Source organism: Leuciscus leuciscus (assembly GCF_965113295.1).
Source record: "Leuciscus leuciscus genome assembly, chromosome: 2".
Taxonomy (NCBI): Eukaryota; Metazoa; Chordata; class Actinopteri; order Cypriniformes; family Leuciscidae; genus Leuciscus; species Leuciscus leuciscus.
This window is the reverse complement of record NC_138726.1, coordinates 53,005,035-53,027,415: the sequence shown is the minus strand read 5'-3', so window position 1 is coordinate 53,027,415 and position 22,381 is coordinate 53,005,035. Positions and strand designations below refer to the sequence as shown.

The following is a 22,381-nucleotide window of genomic DNA, read 5'->3' as shown; positions in this document are numbered from 1 at the left end:
CGCTCTGCCAATCAGATCACAGAGCCGTACTATTAACAAACTATTATTCATTTATATTTAAAATATGCATAAATAAAAAAATTCATGTCTACAATTAATTCAAAAACACTGATTAGTTCAGAAACAAAGCATCGCTAAGAACTCAAATGATAAAAAATAATAGTATTCAATTCCCACAGGCCATTTAAGTAGAGCCAGGTTTTCCAGTGCATCAGGCAAGACGAGGCCATGAATTTTGCAATGCAGTCTGGCCACTGTCCAAACACATAATGGACCATAAAGCTTCAAGATTAGACACAACTATCCTGATCCTCTAAGTACAGTAGACAAGCCGCACCTTCAGTAAAACTCTGTGTAATGCCTGTTCCTAAAGCATGCTATTCACAGAAGCTTTAGTCCTTCTTCATCATATGCCATGTCCTGTGATATGTCATTTGCATTCAGTGATGAAAATAACTTTCCTTAACCTCTTTGACTCAATGTTATATTAGAATAGAATTGTGCTCTACCATTATATTAACCCAGCTAAACTATTTGCAACTTATTGTTTCTTCTCACCTTTAAAGCGCAGTGCATTGGCTAGGATCACGGCTCCAGGTTTGGTCTCGAGCGCTTGTTCCAAAGCTGCTGTCTCTTCCCCATCCATCCCACTTTTAGCCCAGGACTGGAGCATCTCCATGTCAGTCTCTTTCTGTGCGTCCTCCAGGGCCACATGTTGCAACCCAAAGTGGGTCTGGAGCTTCTCCAGAAAGCTCTTCTCCAGTTCAGGGGCATGTTTGGAAAACAGTGCGGAGGAACTGTGCAATGTGTAGCTGGTTCCATTAGCTTCACGGACAGATTTCAGCGCCCTGGTCAAAGCTTCTCCAACCGCTTTCTCATTTTTGGTGATCCTCAGGAGATCATGAAACTGGGCTACTGTGGATCCATTAGCTCCACCTCCTAGAGCCAGCAGAGAGTTGGCCAACAGAAGCGGGGAGATGATGGTGTTGGTCTTGGAAGCGCCGATGCGGATCGACCTGTACAGCTGCAGTCCCAGGCTCCAGGTGGGGTGATGTAAGCTGGAGATTTCTGGCTGAGGCGAACCTTGAACTTTGGGTTCCTGTGGAGTAGATGACCAGACGCTCTGTAGAGCCAACAGTAGTAGAGACAGGAGAGGAACAGGAGACATGGGCAGCATTGCAGGTCTGGAGAGAAAGCGAAAGAGAAGAAAATATAAAATTATTATTCTACAAATGTTAAGTATCTTAAGGGCCATTCACACAGATTGCATTTTCCATTCCACGGCGCTACTTTTCCATTGTTTTTCAATGTAAATATGCTAAACAGACGTATTTGACCGTTACGCTCGCATCTTTTGCAGCATCTCGTGCATAACACTGCGCTCAAGTTATAAGAAAGTCAACTTTTAAAAACCTGCGTTTTTCCCCCCTATCCAACGCCCAAGTTCTGCGAAAACAAAAACGCATGCTGTGTGAATGGCCTCTTAGGTTCAACATGAAATTCAAACTGATCTCATTTACTTCATTAAAACATGTTGTATTGTGCATAATTCATTGGTGCATATTTCAAAAGAATAAAAGTGTCTGTCTCCTTGCTTTGCCTCTGAGATTTCTTTTGATTATAATGATTTTGTTAAAAACACTTCACCCTTTTTCTGGTATGACGCCCACTTTTCAGTCTAATCAATTTTCTATGGACAATATCAAGCCCCGTCCAAAAAAAAAAATTCTCTCTCTCTCTCTCTCTCTCTCTCATTTCACAAATGCAAGATTATATTAAAGTCCTGAATCCCAAGGATGGATTATGGTCCTGTGAGGCTCCACGGCACCAGTTTTTTGGAGACCCCCCAAAATTCATTGATTTTAATTATATTATTGGCATACATTCAAACAGTGTTCGACTATCTATATCAATTTACATTTGCAGTGCCTTGCTTCTGGATGATTCAGAAACCTCAGCTCAAGGGCCCGGGGCCCAGGCCATAATCCGCCCCATAAAACAACAATATTCTAAAGGAAAAATAAAATAATTCTCAGTTGCCTTAAAAAATTATGTGGTTAACAGAGTTTACTCCAAAATACCATAGTGACCACAGTACAATAAAAAATAAATTAATATGACATATACGTTCTGAAACCTTCTGAATGAGATTCCGTTTAAATGTATTATAGTTTTGCAGTAGTAGCAACTGCTAAACGTGGTTTCTGTGGTGATTTTAAACGACTGTCCTTCTAATCCCGACGTCCAATTCGTTTTCCAGACAGTTGCATAGCTGAAAGGGCATTAAATAGTAACCAGGCATCCTCACGACCCCATACATCTCTAAAATCAACGTTAAAATCCTCTTAAAACCATGAACCGAACAGAGTCCTCCGGAAATTTCGCTTTATATCCGAGAGATCACAGAAAAGACCGAGTAAACAAACCAGTTAAATAACAGCAGACGTCGGAGGATATTATACAGGCGGAACAGTAGATGTTGGTTTTTGCGCTTGCTGTGTGAGAGCAGCTGTTCCGTCTGCTCGGAGAACTGAGGGGCAAAAACACAAAGTGAAAAAGTTCCTTGTTTGCTTGTACCGTTAATTAATTAAAGCTTCCTTCTTTCCTCCGGCTTCTTCTGCGGGTTTTGAGCTGAGAGGAACTGACAGGGCAGGTTCAGACGTGACAGAGGAGGGTCTTTTCACAGTTTGCTCACTTTTCTACTATGCTCTCTCGACTCAATCCGGGTATTTTTCAGCTTTCCAGAAATCGTGCATTCCATAAGCCTCCTTTTCTAGCAGATCTATACCTGAATAAGGAATTCTTGTTTACCGAGACATTTTTGTCTATCAGTGTTACACACCATACAAAGAGTCAGAGCGCATTATTTTTGTGTGTGTTTTGACCTTCAAAATTGACAAAAAAAGCAGTTTTTTTACGCAACTGGTTGGTTCCCTCAGCTGTACCTCGAGGAAAGCACGCAGTTACAAAAGTGACCGAAGGGAGGCGCGCGCGGACTACTCTGCCCCGGCCCAACATAAGGTCGACTTGTCCTATAATAGTGTGTCATGTATCCACCCGCGAAAGCATTAAACACACTCCTCTTCCTTCTGATTTACATTTCGAGCTCCCAGTTTTTGGATTTCAGCTGTGACATTTTCCAACATCCTCAGAGGAAGCTTCATTTAAAAACAAAACAAAAAAAAACAGCTGAGGTAAAGTTCAAGATTAGTCAAGTTGAACTTCAAATTGATCAATGAGCAGATAGATAGCACAAGCAAGCAGAATCAATTGATGTTTAGATACTCAGAGGCGGTGGAAAAGGAGGATCAGGCCTGGGTACAGACTCTCAGATCACGGCAAACACGCCACAACACTAAACAGCCTGCTGGGACATGACAGTACATAGACTATGCCAATTACTCTTCTAATCCACATTCTCAGATAGTCGTCTACAAAGCACACGCTAGCGAATACACAAGCGCACTCTCAGTGCTTCTGTGTTGGCTGTCACACACACACACACACACACACACCGTAGCTTGCACTCATATGTTGTGATGGCTAATTAGACATACATATGCTATTTGAATCTAAAGCTGTCAGAGGCCTCATAGTGCATTCACCCCCGACACGCGCATGCTGATGGAAATACGCCCCTCCTTCACACACACGTGCACTAGCGGTAATGATGACTAATGTGTGACTGGTCATGGCTGCTTGCTTTATGTGGAGGATAGGTGTAACTGGATACGTCTTAAGCATCTCTGTGGGAGCTGCAGCCTTAAGGACACTGGCAGAACATCACGGTCATTGGAGCCTGTAATTAGTTGCTCTCTCATACTGGTCTACAATCACCCCCTCCCTGTTTTCAAATCAAAACCTTAGCGGTTATAAGAGCCGCAGTCAAACAGATCAGGTTCTCACAGTCAGGCGAGACTATAATGAGCAGGTTTCACAGATACAGTGGCCCAGGTGATCCATCTACCGCGGATGCTTCGCACATAAACGAGTCCCCGGGGAAACTTCCCAAATCCCTGTACACCTTGTGGGAGATTTGCATCTTCCCGGGGTGTCACCTTTCACCGGTGCGACACCTTTGCTACTCTTACATCCAGCCTTTGGCCTCCTAGACGCTCCTTCACACCCTTAATGTTCATTTCACCCCTATAGTTGTAGCAAGGAGTGGCTTTCCGTTGATGTTTCAGATGCATCGCAGGATCTTATTTCCACTTAGCAGGTCATCCACGTACACAGATTTTCTACATTAGCCTCGAAGTAGGTTTGTGGGTTAAATGTTTGGCCTCGGGGCATGACTACGCTGGATTAGAACATCTAAAAGGGAATGTATAGCTTGTTTATGATGATTTGTTTATGAAGATCTCATATTCTGAGGCATGATACAGAAATGAAAACGTTCACTCAAGGAGTGACCTGAACATCACAGAAAGCTTCGACTTAAACAAGGGATACATACACCAATAAGGAGATTTTGGCAAATAAGACAATAATTATTTTCATGTTATGGCTAATAACGAATAAATGGCTGAGAGTATAGAACTGTAATTTTCATCTAAGTGTAAAAAAAAGATTTGTACATTTAAAAATAAATCATTACAAACTAAAATCAAAGCCACAATTAAATTTAAGGAGAAAAGTAAGAGTAGAGAAAAGAACATTCATTTTGAGATTTGCATTACATTTAACAGTTATTTAATTAGTAGGTTTTTCAAGATTTCCTTTTGATGGCAAAGGTATTCTAAATGTAAAACTAGAGGAAATGAGCATGCACAAATATCAAATACTGGCTAATATTCTTTAATATTATATATTATAAAAAAAATACTCTAATTTTGGCAGATAACTGATACGGTACCCATATCGTGCCTATATCTATATCACCCTAGCATTGTGGCAGTGAGTTTTCCACAGGCAAACACCACTAACACTTTCTTCAGAATGTGTAAAAATCTAGTTTACTCTGCTATTTACCTGATTATATGCCTCCCTAAAGGGCACAAATCTGCTTCAAATATGTTGGACGTCTTTATAGTGCCAGAGACAATATACAGAAACATCTGACGTTTACCATTCAGCTTAATTGATTTTCCTCATGGATGCTGTCTTGTAAAACATACAGAGACCCAAATTCACAGTTCATCTTCCAGCCTCTTCTGGACACCTTTAAGCCAGAGTATTGGTGTCCGTCCAGTCTCATAACCCGCAAAACTCTCTGCCAGCGACAGGAGACGAGAGGCAGGGCGAATGACATTTACGGTACAATAGGCCCCTGATTTACTTTCCGTACGAGCCTGTAGACAGTAAAGCTCTCTCTCACACACACACATACACACCTTTACTGCAGGGGCTTTTTATATGTTGGAGCCATTTCAGGACAAACAGTGCAGGGTTGGGCTCCGCCAGTTCATCATCATCATCATCCCTGACCCGTGGGCCCCGCCGGTCCCGTTTCACGCTTAGTCTCCCATATATGCTGGTTTCAGAGCAGTCGCTCTCACATGCATTCAAATTCCCATCATAATGAGAGCTTCTGGAATACCGCTCTGAGATCAGCGTTAAAAGAGAAGATCTGTCAACACCCCGTTGTGCTAGTCTGGATCCGAGTGCGTTGAGTGACGGACCTATGGCGCGCTTCCCAGTGCTTTTAATCCATGATGACTCTATGGGTCTGACCCGAAGCAGCAAGTAGGCCTGAAAAGAACATAAACACATGTATTTCCTCCGTCTCTCTCTTTCTTTCTCACTCTCTCATTCATACAAATACTCACCCAAGGGTGTATACAGGAGCGGAGGTCTGGATAGCTAAAAGAGCACAAACACACACAGACGCAGTTGGGGGGAAAACATGTTCACAATTGTCAGAAATCACAGCGCCATCTGTTCTCTGTCTCAGATGTTTCCAGGCAGAGGCTCGAGGATTTTCCTGCGAGACGAAGCAAACCGGGCGGCCGACCCTCAGGGCGATCCCGAGTCAAGAACAAGGGTGTCGGGTGAAGGGAGCAGATGACAGAGGTGGTGTTTTTCTGTAACGCCGTCTGGTTAAAGCACACATAGGCAGGGAAATATACATAACCCATGCCTGACATATGAATTTTTATTTTATTTTTTAAACTGAAACGGTTCAACATTTAAACAAAATATGTATAAAAAGGTGCACACATTTTCAACAAGGTTTTTCCATAATGTTATGCAAGCATAAGTCAAAAACCGCAAAGATTTCCCTGCACAAAGATGCACAACACTATACTACAGTAAAAGTTTGTTTCTGCCACATAAAAAAAAAGGCAATTACGTTTTTTTAATCTCCCAATTCTGACTTTTTTCTCATAATTGTGATTTATATCTCCCAATTCTGACTTTATAACTCGCAATACTTTTTTTCTTGCAATTGCGAGTTTATACCTCCAAATTCTGACTTTATATGATGTAGAGACCTCAGAAACCCATGCACTTATCAAACATGCATGTGGGTTGACAGGGTTAAGGGCCATTGTGCAGCGATTTAGAGCAACAAACCTGACCTGAAATCATTCATTTTTAATAAGAGATGGGAAAGGTTGGTGAAGGCAAAGCTGAACACAATTCAACTTTATGCTAATAGCCAGTGATGTGATGCAGCCAATGGGAGTGCAGATATTGATCCATCACCTGATATAGTAACCATAAACAAAATGGTATACAGACAAATAAACAACAAAACCATATATATTATCTATTCATACCCGCCTGATGACTCCGATCTTTAACCAGATGGAACTGGATAATATTCTGAATGTTCTGATCCAATCTGACTTCTGACCTGTAATGCTGCCTGAATCATAATCATACACTGTTCTTTGGTTGGCCAGAGAACTGACTCTGAGCCAGGTTTCTCCAAGGTTTTTTCTCCATTCTGGTCACCTGATGGAGATTTGGTTCCTCTTCACTGTCGCCTTTTTTCCGGCGTTGGCTTGCTTAGTTGGGGACATTTAATTTAATATTCAACAATATTATTGATCTGCCTGCATTGACACTATTATATGAGAACTGAACTGAGCTGGATGACATCACGATTTTCTCCAGAGCAGCTACAAAACAAAAACAAAAAAATCACTGAACTTACTTAAGCTGGACTGTGATGCCATTTTCTTCTGGAAACAAACTTTGTTGCATTATTTTCCTGTTATCTCTGTAAAGCTGCTTTGATACAATCTGTATTGTAAAAAGCGCTATATAAATAAAGGTGACTTGACTTGACTATGGACAAGTTTACTAATTTAGCACATTTCCACATCGTTCCAAACCTGTATGACTTGCTCTCTTCTGCTGAACACAAAAAAATATATATTTTGAAGAATGTTGCTAACAAAACAGTTTCAATTCCCATGCACTGACTTCCACTGTATAAACAAAAAACACAATGCAAGTCAGTGCGAATCAAAATTCTTTAGTTCTCAGCATTCTTCAAAATATCTTCTTTTGGGTTCAGCAGAGGAATAAAATGCATACAGGTTTTGATTGAACTGAGGATGAGTCAATGATGACAGAATTTTCATTTTTGGTAGGGGCTGTTTCTTTAATATCAAACAAGTAATTTACTAATTTTGAAGAGCCAGTAGTCCTACAAATGAGGTTCATGTTCCATATGTTCACATTATCTTAAAAAATGACAAATTCCAACAAAAAAGAAAAGAAAAGTGAATACAGTAAAATGAAAAATAACTTCTCAACCATTAGTCATGTAGATGTTTAAGTGTGCTGAATAAATTCCTGGACAAATTACATCAGGCCTATTAGCACTGACCTTTGACCTTTACTCTGACCAACGCATAATGAGATAGCAAAACATCCACTAGGTGCACACACTCCACACGAATCTTGGCAGATGCACTTCGTCACCCATCAAGCGTTTCATTAATCCTACACACAACCTTCACATACTGCTTTTTCATAGAGGAGGATGTGTATGGGGACACACAGCAATTAGCACATATAACGGTCCAACTCGACCTGCTCCATGCGGGATGAGAACCGGGGTCTCCGGCGTGGGAGGCGGGTGTGCTAATAAGGATGCTAAAGACCGCAGCCTCTAGCGTCAGTCGCTAGCACCTCTTGAGGCCAGGGGAGTGAGGTTTACACACACAACTCTTACTGGCCTACCTGCGTTACACTCACCCCTAGGGGTGGGACAAAATATCAGTAAGGCGATATGTCGTTGTCCTTCTCCGTGCGATACGAGAATCGATATTCTGGCACCAAATATCTATATATGAATTAATCAAATAAAGCGCTCTAAATAGATTTCCCTGCTCCCAGCATTGCTTCTTCATGGCTCCTCAAGGTGGCGCTCAACACATGAATGATGGAAACGTGAACATAAGTTAACTGAAAAAGAGGTTTTTAACGGGATGGCAGACAGCAGTGTGAGTAAAATAATAGATGCCCAAACCACGTTTTAGTCCAAAGTCTGGACCCACTTCGGCTTTTATACCATTGATGGGACAAACAAAATCGACAAAGAGTACGCGATATACAAGAACTGCCTGGTAAAAATAAAGTGCACGGGTAATACCACAAACATGCAACGCCATCACCCTGATCTCATTGAAAATGTTTAATTTCATTTACGGACTGAAAAACTTGCTGTGCTGTTTTCTAACAGTTTGGACTTGAATAAAGAGAGAAAACCTGCACTTAAAGCAGCACTCAGTAGCTTCGGGACTTCTTCACTGTATTCTCGCTTTTTGCTCGCAGGTTTCTTTCTAGAGCTCCCCCCACAGCTTCGGAATAGATATTTGACAACACTGTTGTAAAAACTCGTTGTTGATTCTCAGACACCAGAGGCTATAGATTAACGACATCAAAGCAGATGGGACGTTCTTTAAAACGTCTTCTTCATTCGGGTTCGGACAGCGTGAGGGAGCGCAATAATGACAGCATTTTAGCAGATTTCTTTTGGCCGTAAAGCAATTGTTTACATCGCGAGACCTGATATCACGCAAGACTTCCTGACGCAGCGGCCGGCGGCCCGCCGGCTCAAAGTTGCAAGTGCGTATTTTCCGCTCACGGGCACCAGGGGGGTGCGAAACGACCACCATTCAATCCGAAATAAGTAATATAACCATTCCAATGACTCCGAAGCTGTTCAGTTAAGGTAAAAAAAGTTACTTAGTTCACCTTTAACCTTTTCACTGGCATAGTTATACAGATATCGTGATGTATCATTATAGGATTGTCTAGCAGTATATTGATTATCGCAGAATTGCTGTATCGTGATATTATCGGTATCGTGAGCCATGTATCGTATCATATCGTGAGGTACCCTGTGATTCCCACCCCTACACCTCACTCTCATCCGGGTCACGGCACCAAATGTAACCGGTCCTATTTGACCTGCTCCCAGCGGGATTCAAACCCGGGTCTCTGAGGGTTTGCGCGTGAGGCGCACGCGCTAACAAGGACGCTAAAGACCTCAGCCAACATGGGCGCACGGAAACAAGCTGCAAAGTCTCTGAACAGTCTGAGCTAACTCAGACATGATCACATACACATGCTGGTTTAAACAGGCACACCTTCCCAGACAGATGGACAGACACGCACACAGACTTTCTTCAGCTCTCACACTTTCTTGAACACACATGGTGATTTGCTCAAACAGATACACTCAGATACTGTTTTCCTCTCTCTCTCTCTCTCTCTCTCTCTCACTCTATCAACAGAAGCGAGGTTAACTGGAGCAGTTAATTGCTCAGAGTGAGTCAGCGATGAGTGGAGTGTTTGGAAGTGGCACACACTCCTGTGCTGACAGCTGTCTTTATATAAACTGAACACTGCTCAACCCAGAGCGGCTTTCCATCCCAAAAAACCCGACCGGCACGGTTCTGCAACGTGTCTTAGATCAGCGGGGAACGGAACAGACGCCGGAGCGCCTCCCCCTCGCTCTTTCTCTCCTTCCCCCCTGCATCCTTTCTTCACATTGTCCTGCTGTGTTTCCATCTCTCTCTCTCTCTCTTGGAGTCTCTCTCTTTCTCCTCCTCCCTGCTCGGCTGCTGCCAGGAGCCCAGCTGGCACTGTCATGTCTGATAGCCTGGAACAGACTGGGCGTGTGGGGTGGGGTGGGGGGGATTTGACGACGCTGAAACGGCTACAGCACAATGCATTATGCATTACAGGAGTGTGTGTGCATACGTGTTTCCGTGATGCGATAGGAACACGATAGTTTTTGGCTCAAAGAGGCGAATAAGTACAACCAACATGGTCGTTGTGAAAAGTGAATGGTGATTTGGTGCTCAGGAAACATTTCTTATTATTATCAATGTTGAGAACAATTATGCTAGTTCATATATTTGTGGAAATCGTGAAAAACTATTCAAAAGTTTTGGGGTCAGTAAGTTCTTTTTATTAAGAAACTAATACTTTTATTCTGCAAGGACGCATTCAATTGATCGTAAGTGACCGTAAAGACTTGTATAATGTTACAAAAGATTTCTATTTCAAATAGAAGCTGTTCATTGAACTTTCTGTTCATCAAAGAATCCTGAAAATAATGCATCAGTTTCCATGAAAAAATTAAGTCAAGACAAAAAAGACAAAAAAATTGTCAACTTTGAGGAATCATTATTAACAAATGGGCACCAATAATAATTGATAATAATTGAGGACTTTTTTCCATCACAAAAAAAACAAAAAAACATTTTAAAATATATTCAAATAGAAAACTGTTATTTTAAATTGTGATAATATTTCACATTATTGCTGTTTTTACCTCGTACATTACAGGACTGTGTGTGTGCGTGTGTGTGTGGTCCTAGTAAACCATACATTATGGGGACAAAATGTCCCCACAAAGATGGCAATATCTGAAATCCTTGTCCTTGTGGGAAAATGTTTTGGTCCCCATGAGGATTTATACTGTAAATCATAATAAGTGATGTTTTGGAAAAAGTAAACATGCAGAAAGTTTTCTGTGATGGGGAGGTTTAGGGTTAGGGGATAAAATATACAGTTTGTACAGTATAAAAATCATTATGTCCATGGACGTGCATGTTTTAAGTCCCCATTAAACATGAAAACCCATTTTGTGTGTGTATGTGTGTATGTGTGTATGTGTGTGTGTGTGATGTGATAGGAGCATGTTCGTTTTTGGCTCAAGGAGTTCAATAAGTACAACCAACATGGTCGTCGTGAACAGCGAGAGTGAAAAAGTGAAAGATGCATAATGTGCCATTTAGCCCAGCGGTGTTTTGCGAGCGGCACAAAGGAAGTGTTCTGAATTTTCAGCATAATGCAGCCCGCATACACACACACACATACACACCTCCGGGGGCCGGGCTGGCGAGGAATTGTGCTGTTTTAGTCTGTAGTGAGGTGACTGATGGCTCATGCCCGCAGGCGCGGAGAGACAGTCATTTCTGGGCCTCGCACATTTCAGCCATCACTCAAGGATTAAAATGGAGAGATGAGAGAAAAAGTGCTCGATGCTTTCACCCCTTCACACGGCCCTAAAAATACCAGGCCTGCGGCTTGGGAAAGGAGAAGAGTACGAGAGACAAAAGAAAGGAGCAGAAGAAAAGATATTAGCCTTCGAGGGTCTGGAGAAAATCAACAGGTGATGTCATTTATCCAAATAATGACTTCAGCTACCGTGGAGATGAGACTGTAAGTGCGTTTTGGGGGCATTAGGCAGAAACTCATAAAACAAGAGCGAAAAGAGAGAGAGCGAAGAAAACAAGGCTGCTTTTCCATCATGTCCTCATCCAGCTGTGCTGAGTAATCAGCCTCGGCTAATGCTGTGGAGTTCATTACGTTTCTTGTTCCACATCCACCACAACTAAACCCCGACATTAAACCATTAACGGTGGCAAAGGTCATCCACTGTGTACATTAGCCCCAGTCACACGGGAGTTCGATTTTTCACTGGATACGGGCGGATTTAAGGGACGACCCGTGGCTCGGACTCATGTGAAAGATGGTGTGGAAGCAGAGGTTAGTCATATAAAGTTTTGGCCTCGAGGCAGACTAGCTATGGAGACTCGGTCTGTGTAGCCTAATTAGTAAAGGGAGCTGACAGGACTGAGTGCGGAGAGGTAATATAAGAATGTAGTGCATTCAACAGCTCATCTTCCCTAATTTCCCCTTAGGGATCAGTAAAGGACATTCATCCATCCATCCATCTTTGCTTGGTCCACCATACATTTTTATGTGGTTCTAATGATTGTTAGTGCTAGTCTAATTATAAGGTATATTTATATTATATGATACATTTAATTTATGTATTTATTCAGTAATTTGTATGCTATATAAATATGTATACATACATATATTGTATGTTTGTTTTTGTTTTGCTTTGTGCAATGCTTTGGCATTACCATTACCTAAATATGACATGCCAATAAAGCAATATGAGTTGAAATTGATTGACAGATAGACAGAGAGAGACAGGCAGAGAGATAGAGACAGACAGATAGACAGACAGGCAGAGAGAGAGAAACAGACACAGACAGGCAGAGAGAGAGAGACAGACAGATAGACACAGACAGGCAGAGAAAGAGAGACAGACAGACAGACAGACATACAATAGACAGACAGACAGACAGACAGACAGACAGACAGACAGACAGATAGACACAGACAGGCAGAGAGAGAGAGAGAGAGAGAGAGACAGACAGACACAGACAGGCAGAGAAAGAGAGACAGACAGACAGACAGACAGACATACAATAGACAGACAGACAGGCAGAGAGACAGACAGAGAGAGATAGACAGACCAACAAACAAATCGACAGATAGACAGAAAGTGATAGACAAAGAGAGACAGACAGATAGACACAGACAGGCAGAGAGAGAGAGACAGATAGACAGACAGGGAGAGAGAGAGAGAGACAGACACAGACAGGCAGAGAAAGAGAGAGACAGACAGATAGACAGACAGGCAGAGAGAGAGAGAGACAGACAGATAGACACAGACAGGCAGAGAAAGAGAGACATACAGACAGACATACAATAGACAGACAGACAGACAGACAGATAGACACAGACAGAGAGAGATAGACAGACCAACAAACAAATCGACAGATAGACAGAAAGTGATAGACAAAGAGAGACAGACAGATAGACACAGACAGGCAGAGAGAGAGAGAGACAGACACAGACAGGCAGAGAGAGAGAGACAGACACAGACAGGCAGAGAGAGAGAGACAGACAGACAGACAGATAGACAGACAGGCAGAGAGAGAGAGAGAGAGAGAGACAGACACAGACAGGCAGAGAGAGAGAGAGAGACAGACAGATAGACAGACAGGCAGAGAGAGAGAGACAGACCAACAAACAAATCGACAGATAGACAGAAAGTGATAGACAAAGAGAGACAGACAGATAGACACAGACAGGCAGAGAGAGAGAGAGACAGACACAGACAGGCAGAGAGAGAGAGACAGACACAGACAGGCAGAGAGAGAGAGACAGACACAGACAGGCAGAGAGAGAGAGAGACAGACACAGACAGGCAGAGAGAGAGAGACAGACACAGACAGGCAGAGAGAGAGAGACAGACACAGACAGGCAGAGAGAGAGAGACAGACAGACAGGCAGAGAGAGAGAGAGAGAGACAGACACAGACAGGCAGAGAGAGAGAGAGAGACAGACAGATAGACAGACAGGCAGAGAGAGAGAGACAGACAGACAGACAGACAGATAGACACAGACAGGCAGAGAAAGAGAGACATACAGACAGACATACAATAGACAGACAGACAGACAGACAGATAGACACAGACAGGCAGAGAGAGAGAGAGAGAGAGAGACAGACAGACAGACAGACACAGACAGGCAGAGAAAGAGAGACAGACAGACAGACATACAATAGACAGACAGACAGACAGAGAGAGATAGACAGACCAACAAACAAATCGACAGATAGACAGAAAGTGATAGACAAAGAGAGACAGACAGATAGACACAGACAGGCAGAGAGAGAGAGACAGACAGACAGACAGACAGACAGGGAGATAGACAGAGAAAGATGGACATTTTCTTTTTTAATTGAAGAGAACACAGGGAAAATATTGGTTTGCCATGCACAAATCTGCACCTGTGATTAGCCTGTGATAGAGTGCTGTGGGTCTGGAGATACTGTACACACCAAAATGAATATTTTTTGCAAGGGGCACTATCCATTTCTGGTTCGAACGTGCAGCAAACATACAGTGACCATTCATATATATGATGTCCTAGATTTAAGATAAGCGTCCCAAATCCACAGCAATGAAAAATCTCCAGCCTTTGCCATCGATACAGAATGACTCGCTAAAGCTTTAAACCACATTAGAGACCGTACAGATCACACCAGTGTGCCAGTCACAGGAAACCCTCCCAGAACAATGAGCGAGGGCACGTTCCTCTTTCTCCGTCATATCCAGCAGCTCGCTTTCATTTAGCAGCATTACAGTGGGCCGAACGCTTTCTAAAAGGATCTTGGTCCGGGTCTGTAGGAGAGGCAAGAGGCGGAAATGATTTAAAGGCTCTGGTTAGGCTAATTAGGAGTCTGATTAAAGATTTTAATTAGAGGAAACCAGCCCTCTCCAATTTGGAGTGGGCTGAACAGGCAGGGATGAAGAGTGGATGAGGATGAGAGGAGAAAGGGAAAGAGGAGGTCACAGAGATTGGGAATGATGGCGTATGAGAGGGAAAAGGGCATTACAGGTACTGGGATGATGAACTCAGCAGAAACAGAAGAGGATGGAGGAATAATGGAGAGAAGGGTAGAACTAGAGAAGGATAAATGGAGAGAATTAGATGGATTTGAGGACAGCAGAGATGAATAGAATGGGGAAAATGGAAAGGGGGATGGATGAATGGACGATAGATGGAGAGATAATGAGGGGCTGTTGGACGCTAAGAGGGTAATTTTAGCAAAACTCCAAGAGAATGGACCTTTGTCCCACAAATATAAAATAAAACATGTTCTCCTGAGAGAGAGAGAGCAAGAAAGAGAGAGAGAGACTGAACATGACAAGCCATCACCTCTCTTCACCCAGAAAACCTCAATGTGTCAATAAAGGTCTGAAAGGGTCTCAAATCCTCTTACAGCTCATTTTGTCCCGCCCCATTTGCCATGGTTGGACACACAGGTAGTGCAAGCCAAACCTCACCGATTTCTTTGTGCCTCAACTTGACATGTCCGACTGGACAAATAAGCAAACCGTGTTAGACATACAGTAACCTTTCAAACTTTAAAAAAAGAAAATAAATTAATACTTTTATTCAGCAAGGATGCATCAAAATTTACAATAAAGCCATTTATAATGTTACAAAATATTTATATTTCAAATAAAAGCTGTTCTTTTAAGCTTTCTATTCATCAACGATTCCTGAAAAAAATCTGTTTTCACACATATATTAAGCAGCAGTTTTCAACATTGATAATAAGAAGAAACGTTTATTGAACACCAAATCAGCATATTAGAATGATTTCTGAAGGATCATGTGGAGTAAAAAAAATCAGCTTTGCCATCACATGAAAAAAACTACATATTAAAATAGAAAATGAAAAAAAAAATGTTTTAAGAATATTTCACAATATTACCGTTTTTACTGTATTTTTGATCAATAAATGCAGCCTTAGATATAAGAGACTTCTTTCAATTTTTTTTTTTAAATAAACCCAAACATTTGAACAGTGTATACATATAAATCAGAAGAGAAAATAACTGATTCAAAAGAGTCATTCATTCACGGAATGAACATTTCTTGTCCTGACCGAAAATACTGTACATGCGTCTTTAATATGTAAATATTGTGAAGATTTTTTTATTTTATTTAAATATGGCCATTTTACTATCCCGCTACTTAATAAAATAGCTTCGCAACTAAAAAACTATGATTTAAAAAAATAGTGATGCTATCACTCTTAGAAATATATTTTTAATGGGCTTCTATATAGAATGGTTCTTGTCTCAGTTTTAAAGAACCCTTTATGCCAAAAAAGGGTTCTAAATAAGGTCTTAAATGATGGCATAAAACGTTCCTGTTTGCATTTGCTCGCAAAACCTTTGCGTCTTGCAAAAACTTTAGAGTTCCCTTGAGAAACATCTTGCAAACGAATGCAAAGTTTCTCTGGGGAACGCAAAACATTTGCAAGAGAACGTAAAAGTAGGCTGAACCTACTCCCCCCCCCCCCCCCTATCTTGCACCCAGCGCATTTGACTTTGTACACCGACGCATGTATCATTCCTATTTTGCACCCGCGCAAAGCGCGCTTTTCCCTCCACAGAAGCACGTCGGTAAACTAGGGAATGAACTTGCGCTCCCTGGGCGGTTCAGCGCAAAAAAGGAGGCGTGTTCCGGCGCAAACGTTCCTTCATGCTATTTTGCAGGTTTAGAAAACAATTGCGCCACTAACCAGGAAAAAATTGCTTAAAGTCAGTGGCGCGTTGCGCATGATATTCATATGCTATTTTAAGGGCGCATGCTTGGCCATAATCAAGTAACGTGTGCACAACACGCATACACTTTGATTCTCTCATCTACACAGAAGCAGCAGTTTTCATTTTTGCAAATCATACATTATTACGATAGATATAGATAGATAGATAGATAGATAGATAGATAGATAGATAGATAATTTATTATAAAAGCATACATCTAGCTTACACATTTACCCAAAGTATCATACACGCCTTTTTAACCGAAGTTAATTTGGGTGGGTTTCTCCATCCCCAACGTCCCTGACGAGAGCGTTGCTCTCCTTGGCTGTAAAACCGCTCCTGGCGCGCGCATGGCAAATCCGCCGTTATAATAGGAATCCGCTATAGAATAAGCGCGCCTGCTCTTAAAGGGAATGTGAGATGACGCTCTGATTGGTTTATTTCACGTTACGCCCAAACCACACCTATGAATAATGAAGCTACTTCAGACCAACCCATTTTAGATTTGCGCCTGGCGCAAGAGTCATTTATCCCGCCGAGAAAATAGCAACAGCGCCAAGACCCGCCCACAAAGTTACTTGCGCTTTGCGCTTTGACACTTGCGTTTCAGATCGTTAAAATAGGGCCCAATGTCTGTTATTACAATCATAAATCTATAATGTGCCAATCTTTGTCTCAAACCATGTCTCGATCTTGTTCCATTGTTTCCTTTATGACCCTGTTTTTTTCACGTTCTCTCTCCCCATGTGACCTGCACTCATCCACTCTTGCCCTCTCCTCTCATTTCTAAATGTCTCTCATCTCTCATCCAGGTCCTCTCATCTCTCTGCCTCTCCTCTCATCTTTTTCTCTTTCACCTCAATTTTCATCTACTGCATGATTAATTAGCAACTGTGTTCACTATCGCCTCAATTATTCTTAGAGGAAAGGGAACAGTCTTTTTTTCCCCTCTCGAAGAGACAGAGAGTTTTGTTCCGGGAGGGAAAAAACTATATCGTATGATCTCGATTAAGTGAATAAGTGCTGCCATTACGCGAAACTCTATTCCCGTGTGCATTTGCACAGATGACCTTAAAAGCTTTTCAAAATGGATGAACACAAAAAAAATTTACAAATGACTCAACAGTGCATAGAAATATATATCTATACTTACATCCAGCTCGCTCTATGTGTGAAACACAAATGCAAAGCGTAATAGAGAAATAAGTGTTTAAGTGACACAGTGAATGAAGACATTAATGTGTGCCTTAAAATCAATCCCATAATGCACTTCCACATCTCATCACAAAAAAATAAATAGCTCCATTTATGACAATCAATCTGTGATTTTCAAAATTAAATCCATGGAGTAAATTAAACATGCAGAGGTAATTGAAAAGCAGAACGGACAGCAAATGGCGGCAGGGGTAGTGGCGCTAATTTAGAGGTGCGACAGAATGGAGAACGAGAGACAACGGTGGAGGATAGAGGAAGGAGCAAGAACAATGATGGTGTGATTACAGAGAAACATACGTGTGATTGAAAGCTGAGTTTTGTACCCGCGCGCCACCGTCTTCGCCAGTTAATGTTTTTTTCGGCCTCCCAATTTGACGGAAATTTCCATACGGCTTACCTGATGCGCCATTATTAAAAAACATTTGCCCTAAACCTTAATGAGAACGGCAAACAGAGGACAGAGCTGCAGAAACACAACAATAAATAACAAAGACAATGCACCGGCACGCACACACAAACCGAACGGTGTGCTTCGCCAACCTGGAAGGTGATCATAATGACTCTAAATGCATTGAGGCGGCATTGTGTCTGGTTCTGCTGGGGTTTGGTCATTTGCATCAGAATGGATCTCCTGTGTTAATTGTTTACCCCAGGCTAATTACGCTGTGCCTGTCATTACTGACGGCGGGTGAGGCTTTGGGCCACGGCTACACACACACACACACACACTGATTCCATTATGCATATTTACCGATACATACACCAGTACAAATACAAATCATTTCGACATTCGTACGCACGTGTGGAAAATAAGGAGAGATTTGTTTTAATAAGACGTTTATGAGAGCCGGTGGAAATGAGTTTGCGCGCTCAGTTCAGGAGTCATCGTATCTGATGTATCTTAATGAGAATGCCATTCCTCAGGTTGAAAGAGTGTGTGTGTGAGAGGCCAGAGACTGATAGACTGATAGAATCTCAATGAGGTGAGACATTAAGAAGCAGCGTTATCGCTTTGATCGAGATGGAAGTGAACACCGCAGGAGTCACCACACGTGTGTCTGGGATTTGTGCGTGTGCGTGTTCGTCAAGAGTAGCAACAGATATTACTCTGTATGACAGATTGGAGTTCTTGTATCGCGCGCACATGGCAGCCATGAGCGCTCTCGTCTTAATGAATGCAGACATCAATGCGGGTGGCATTCGAATGTTAATGCGCACAGGTGAGGGTAGCGTTGGTTCGCCTCGGATCCGCTACGGATACGCAAATCGGGATGGACTTAACTGCTGTTGATCTCTGCCAACTGATGGGACGTTTATGAGAGCGGACAACACCGAATCATGACAGGAGTAAGGCTTTAATGGAAAATGAAGTTTGCGACGATAAGCGTGGAATGTGTGCACATAAAACTTTATCCCCCCCGAGTTACCAGACATATGCTTGTCCAGACTGTTAAAGTCAAGGGTTAGAGAGGTCACGACCTTGCCAGCATCACGGGGAGACGAGGGTGAAATGAGGCAGAGGCTGGCGTGAGCGAGCGTCAGCGTGAGTATAAGTGAGTGGATCCCATCTGTCTCCCTCAAATGACAAGTCATACCACACATACACATGCACGTGCCGGAGTTTCGCTCGTATGTCTTGGACTGAGGAGGAAAAAGTGGGCGTACTTGGTCTTTCACCCCAATCAGCCCGCCGTGATGTCGCCCTCGTGGCCAGATGGGGCGCTATCATTATTCGTGACCCTCCCACTAAGGTTGATGGACAGCCCCACGCAGCCAGTCCCAGCCTACTTTGTGTTTGACGGACAGGTGATGAAGGTAGGAGACAGGATCACGACCCGTCCACCTGAGTCTCTGAGCCCCAGACTCAATCGCAACAACACTATTAATCAAAGGAAATGTGCGAAGACAACGTTCATTTAGCATTTCTACAGCATAACAGTCTTGTTTTAGAAACCATCTGGATTAATACAAGACCATATGAGACCCACAAACAACATAATTAACTTGAGAGCGAAAGCACAAAAGCCATCATACATCTTTAGGTTCATCAGGCGTTGAAGTAACAGCTCAAAATGCAAGGAATAAAGTTAGTTTTTGTAATGATAAAAAAAAGGTACGACTGGCTATAGAAAAGAAAAGACCTGAAAATAAATAGATAATATATATAGATAAACAAACGTCAAAAAAAGCCAATGATCACCATGTTGTTTTGTGGTAAAGAGTTGTTTCACAGGAGGAAAAAAAGACATACGCTTTGGAGTGTGAGGGTGTGAAGAAAATATCTGCAGAAGGTGATGAACACTCTTTCATTAATCAAACCACAGATGCATCAGAAGAAATTGTTTTCCGGTTAAAGCCTTTATGAGATCTGGAATCATTTTAATGATGTACTAAAATGCAATAGGACTTGTGCCAGTTGACTAGTTGATTAGTTCTACCAATAATGCTTTTGGGCTGTGTTGAGCAAGGAGGTTTGTGATACCCGGAGAAAACTACACTAGCTAATTAACATACAGTTAATGAGACCACAACATGTTTTGAGTTGTAAATGCCATATGATGTAACTAATTAATTAGGACAATTTTGTTTGTCTCAATTACAGTAGACCTACAGATAACATGATATTTGTGGCTTTAAAGCAATATGTTTTTGCCTATTGCATATTCATCTAAACGGCGCTCTCATCAAAGTGGATGGCGTCTGGATATTCGTTAAAAGTATACCATTGCAAAGGCATTTCAAACTTCTTTTTACCCCTAAGCGAAGAATGAACTTAGCTGTGGGTATATCACAAAATTAATCTTTGCTAACTCAGTTTCTCCACACTCCCTTTCAATTTCTCCTTCGTTCTTAAATTTGATCTTTTCTGCGTATTTATATACAAGGTTCGCAACTTCATAAAGCAATCCTCCATAACCTTAGACCTATTGCTTGTTTCACATATTCTCGAAACCAGCATTTCACAAAGGGCATTCAGGATGGAGCGAGCTTACCTGCTCTGTTCTACAAGCATACATGCTAACTTGGTCATGCTTTACCAACCAAACCTTGACTAGTTGTTGACTAGTTGACTAGTCTTGGATTGGATCACTTGAAGGAGGAAAAGTAGGACTCTGTAGGACAGTGATCGGACACCCCTGCTTTAGTTAAACATGTGAAAGCAATTGCATGATTACTCATTTCTACTAGTCAACTACTTTTCTGGATGACCAGTAGAAATTACTAGTAGAAATTAGTAATCATGCAATTGCTTTCACATGTGGTGTCCAATCCTGCTCCTGGAGGGCCACTGTCCTGAAGAGTTCAGCTCCAACCCCAATCAGAGCCGATCAGCCCTATACGCACACTACGCAAGTTACGTAGGGCCCCGCAAATTACTCAAGGCCCCGCCTCCCCCTCATGTCAAAGCGCGTCAATCAAAGTTTACAACATCGATGAGAAAATTAAGCGGAACTATCCTTCTGGTCATGAAAAGAGAGAGAAAAAACACACCATGCTTATAAAGCCCTAAACGGCTTAGCTCCAGTCTATTTAACGGATCTTCTATCACCCTATAATCCATCGCGCTCTTTAAGATCACTAAATTCAAGGCTTTTGGTCATACCTAGGATATCCAGAACCACCAAAGGAGGGAGAGCATTTTCACATTTGGCTCCAAAACTCTGGAATAGTCTTCCTGATACTGTTCGTTGCTCAGACTCGCTCTCCCAGTTTAAAACTAGATTAAAGTCGCATCTCTTCAGCCAGGCATTCTTATAATCCTACAGTTCAATCCAGCCTCTAGCTCATAAATGCCAGAGGAGAACTGGCCCCCGACTGAGCCTGGGTTCTCCCAAGGTTTTTTTTCTCCATTAGGTCACCTGATGGAGTTTTAGGACACCATTAGGTCACTTGATGGAGTTTTTCGGTTCAGAATCAGAATCAGAATCAGAAAGAGCTTTATTGCCAAGTGTGCTTGCACCCACAAGGAATTTTTCTTGGTACTGAAGCTTCCAGTGCACATATACAAATACAAATACAACAAGAAACATAGTAATACAAATTCTAAGAATAAAATATATAAAAAAAATAAAAAATAAAAATAGTATAAAAAGTCAAAAAAGGGGTCACAGTTGGGTTTAGTCTGAATAAACATTTACAGATTATGAACATATTTACAGTATGTTGAGTAATATGAATTATAATATAAATATAAATATCACCTGAGTTAGAGAATATTACACTAGACAGTGGGAGTCTAGTGCATGTTACAGATTATGAACATATTTACAGTATTTTGAGTAGTATGAATAATATAAATATAAATATCACCTGACTTAGAGAATAGAATATTGCACTAGACAGTGGGAGTATTGCACTTACAGGCATATGCCTTGGGGGGCATGTTAAGTGTTCAGAAGGGAAATGGCCTGTGGAAAGAAACTGTTCCTGTGCCTGGATGTTCTTGTGGCCAGTGATCTGTGTCGCCGTCCTGACGGTAACAGTTCAAACAGGGGGTGTCCAGGGTGAGTGGAGTCTGTGATGATTTTACCTGCTCTCTTCCTCACTCTGGAAGAGTACAGGTCCTGGAGGGTTGGCAAGGTGGCACCAATAATCCTCTCTGCAGTCCGGACTGTCCGTTGTAGTCTCCTGATGTCCGATTTGGTAGCTGAACCAAACCAGACAGTGATGGAAGTGCTTAAAACAGACTCAATGACAGCTGAGTAGAACTGGATCAGCAGCTCCTGTGGCAGATTGAACTTCTTCAGCTGGCGAAGGAAGTA

General features: G+C 42.0%; 2 protein-coding genes and 1 long non-coding RNA gene across 7 annotated transcripts in view; 1 reads left to right on the top strand and 2 right to left on the bottom strand.

Moving 5' to 3' along the window:
* The window catches only part of serpinh2 (serine (or cysteine) peptidase inhibitor, clade H, member 2), a 35,513-nt gene extending 32,791 nt beyond the window's left edge, over positions 1-2,722 (bottom strand). For 2 of the 5 annotated variants that reach the window (XR_014200288.1, XM_082147895.1), the window contains exons 1-2: positions 2,578-2,721; positions 559-1,184 (exon numbers count right to left, since the gene is read on the bottom strand). Coding sequence is in view for 4 of the 5 variants with exons in the window: in XM_082147895.1 (XP_082004021.1) it covers positions 559-1,177 (619 nt within the window). In the remaining variant the exon portion in view is untranslated. The other 3 variants (XM_082147898.1, XM_082147896.1, XM_082147897.1) reach the window with 3 other exon arrangements.
* Positions 1-22,381, bottom strand: part of efnb3b (ephrin-B3b) — a 183,761-nt gene that overhangs the window by 1,024 nt on the left and 160,356 nt on the right. The gene's annotated exons all lie outside the window — the stretch shown is intronic.
* The window catches only part of LOC309482674, a 460,652-nt gene that overhangs the window by 378,690 nt on the left and 59,581 nt on the right, over positions 1-22,381 (top strand). The gene's annotated exons all lie outside the window — the stretch shown is intronic.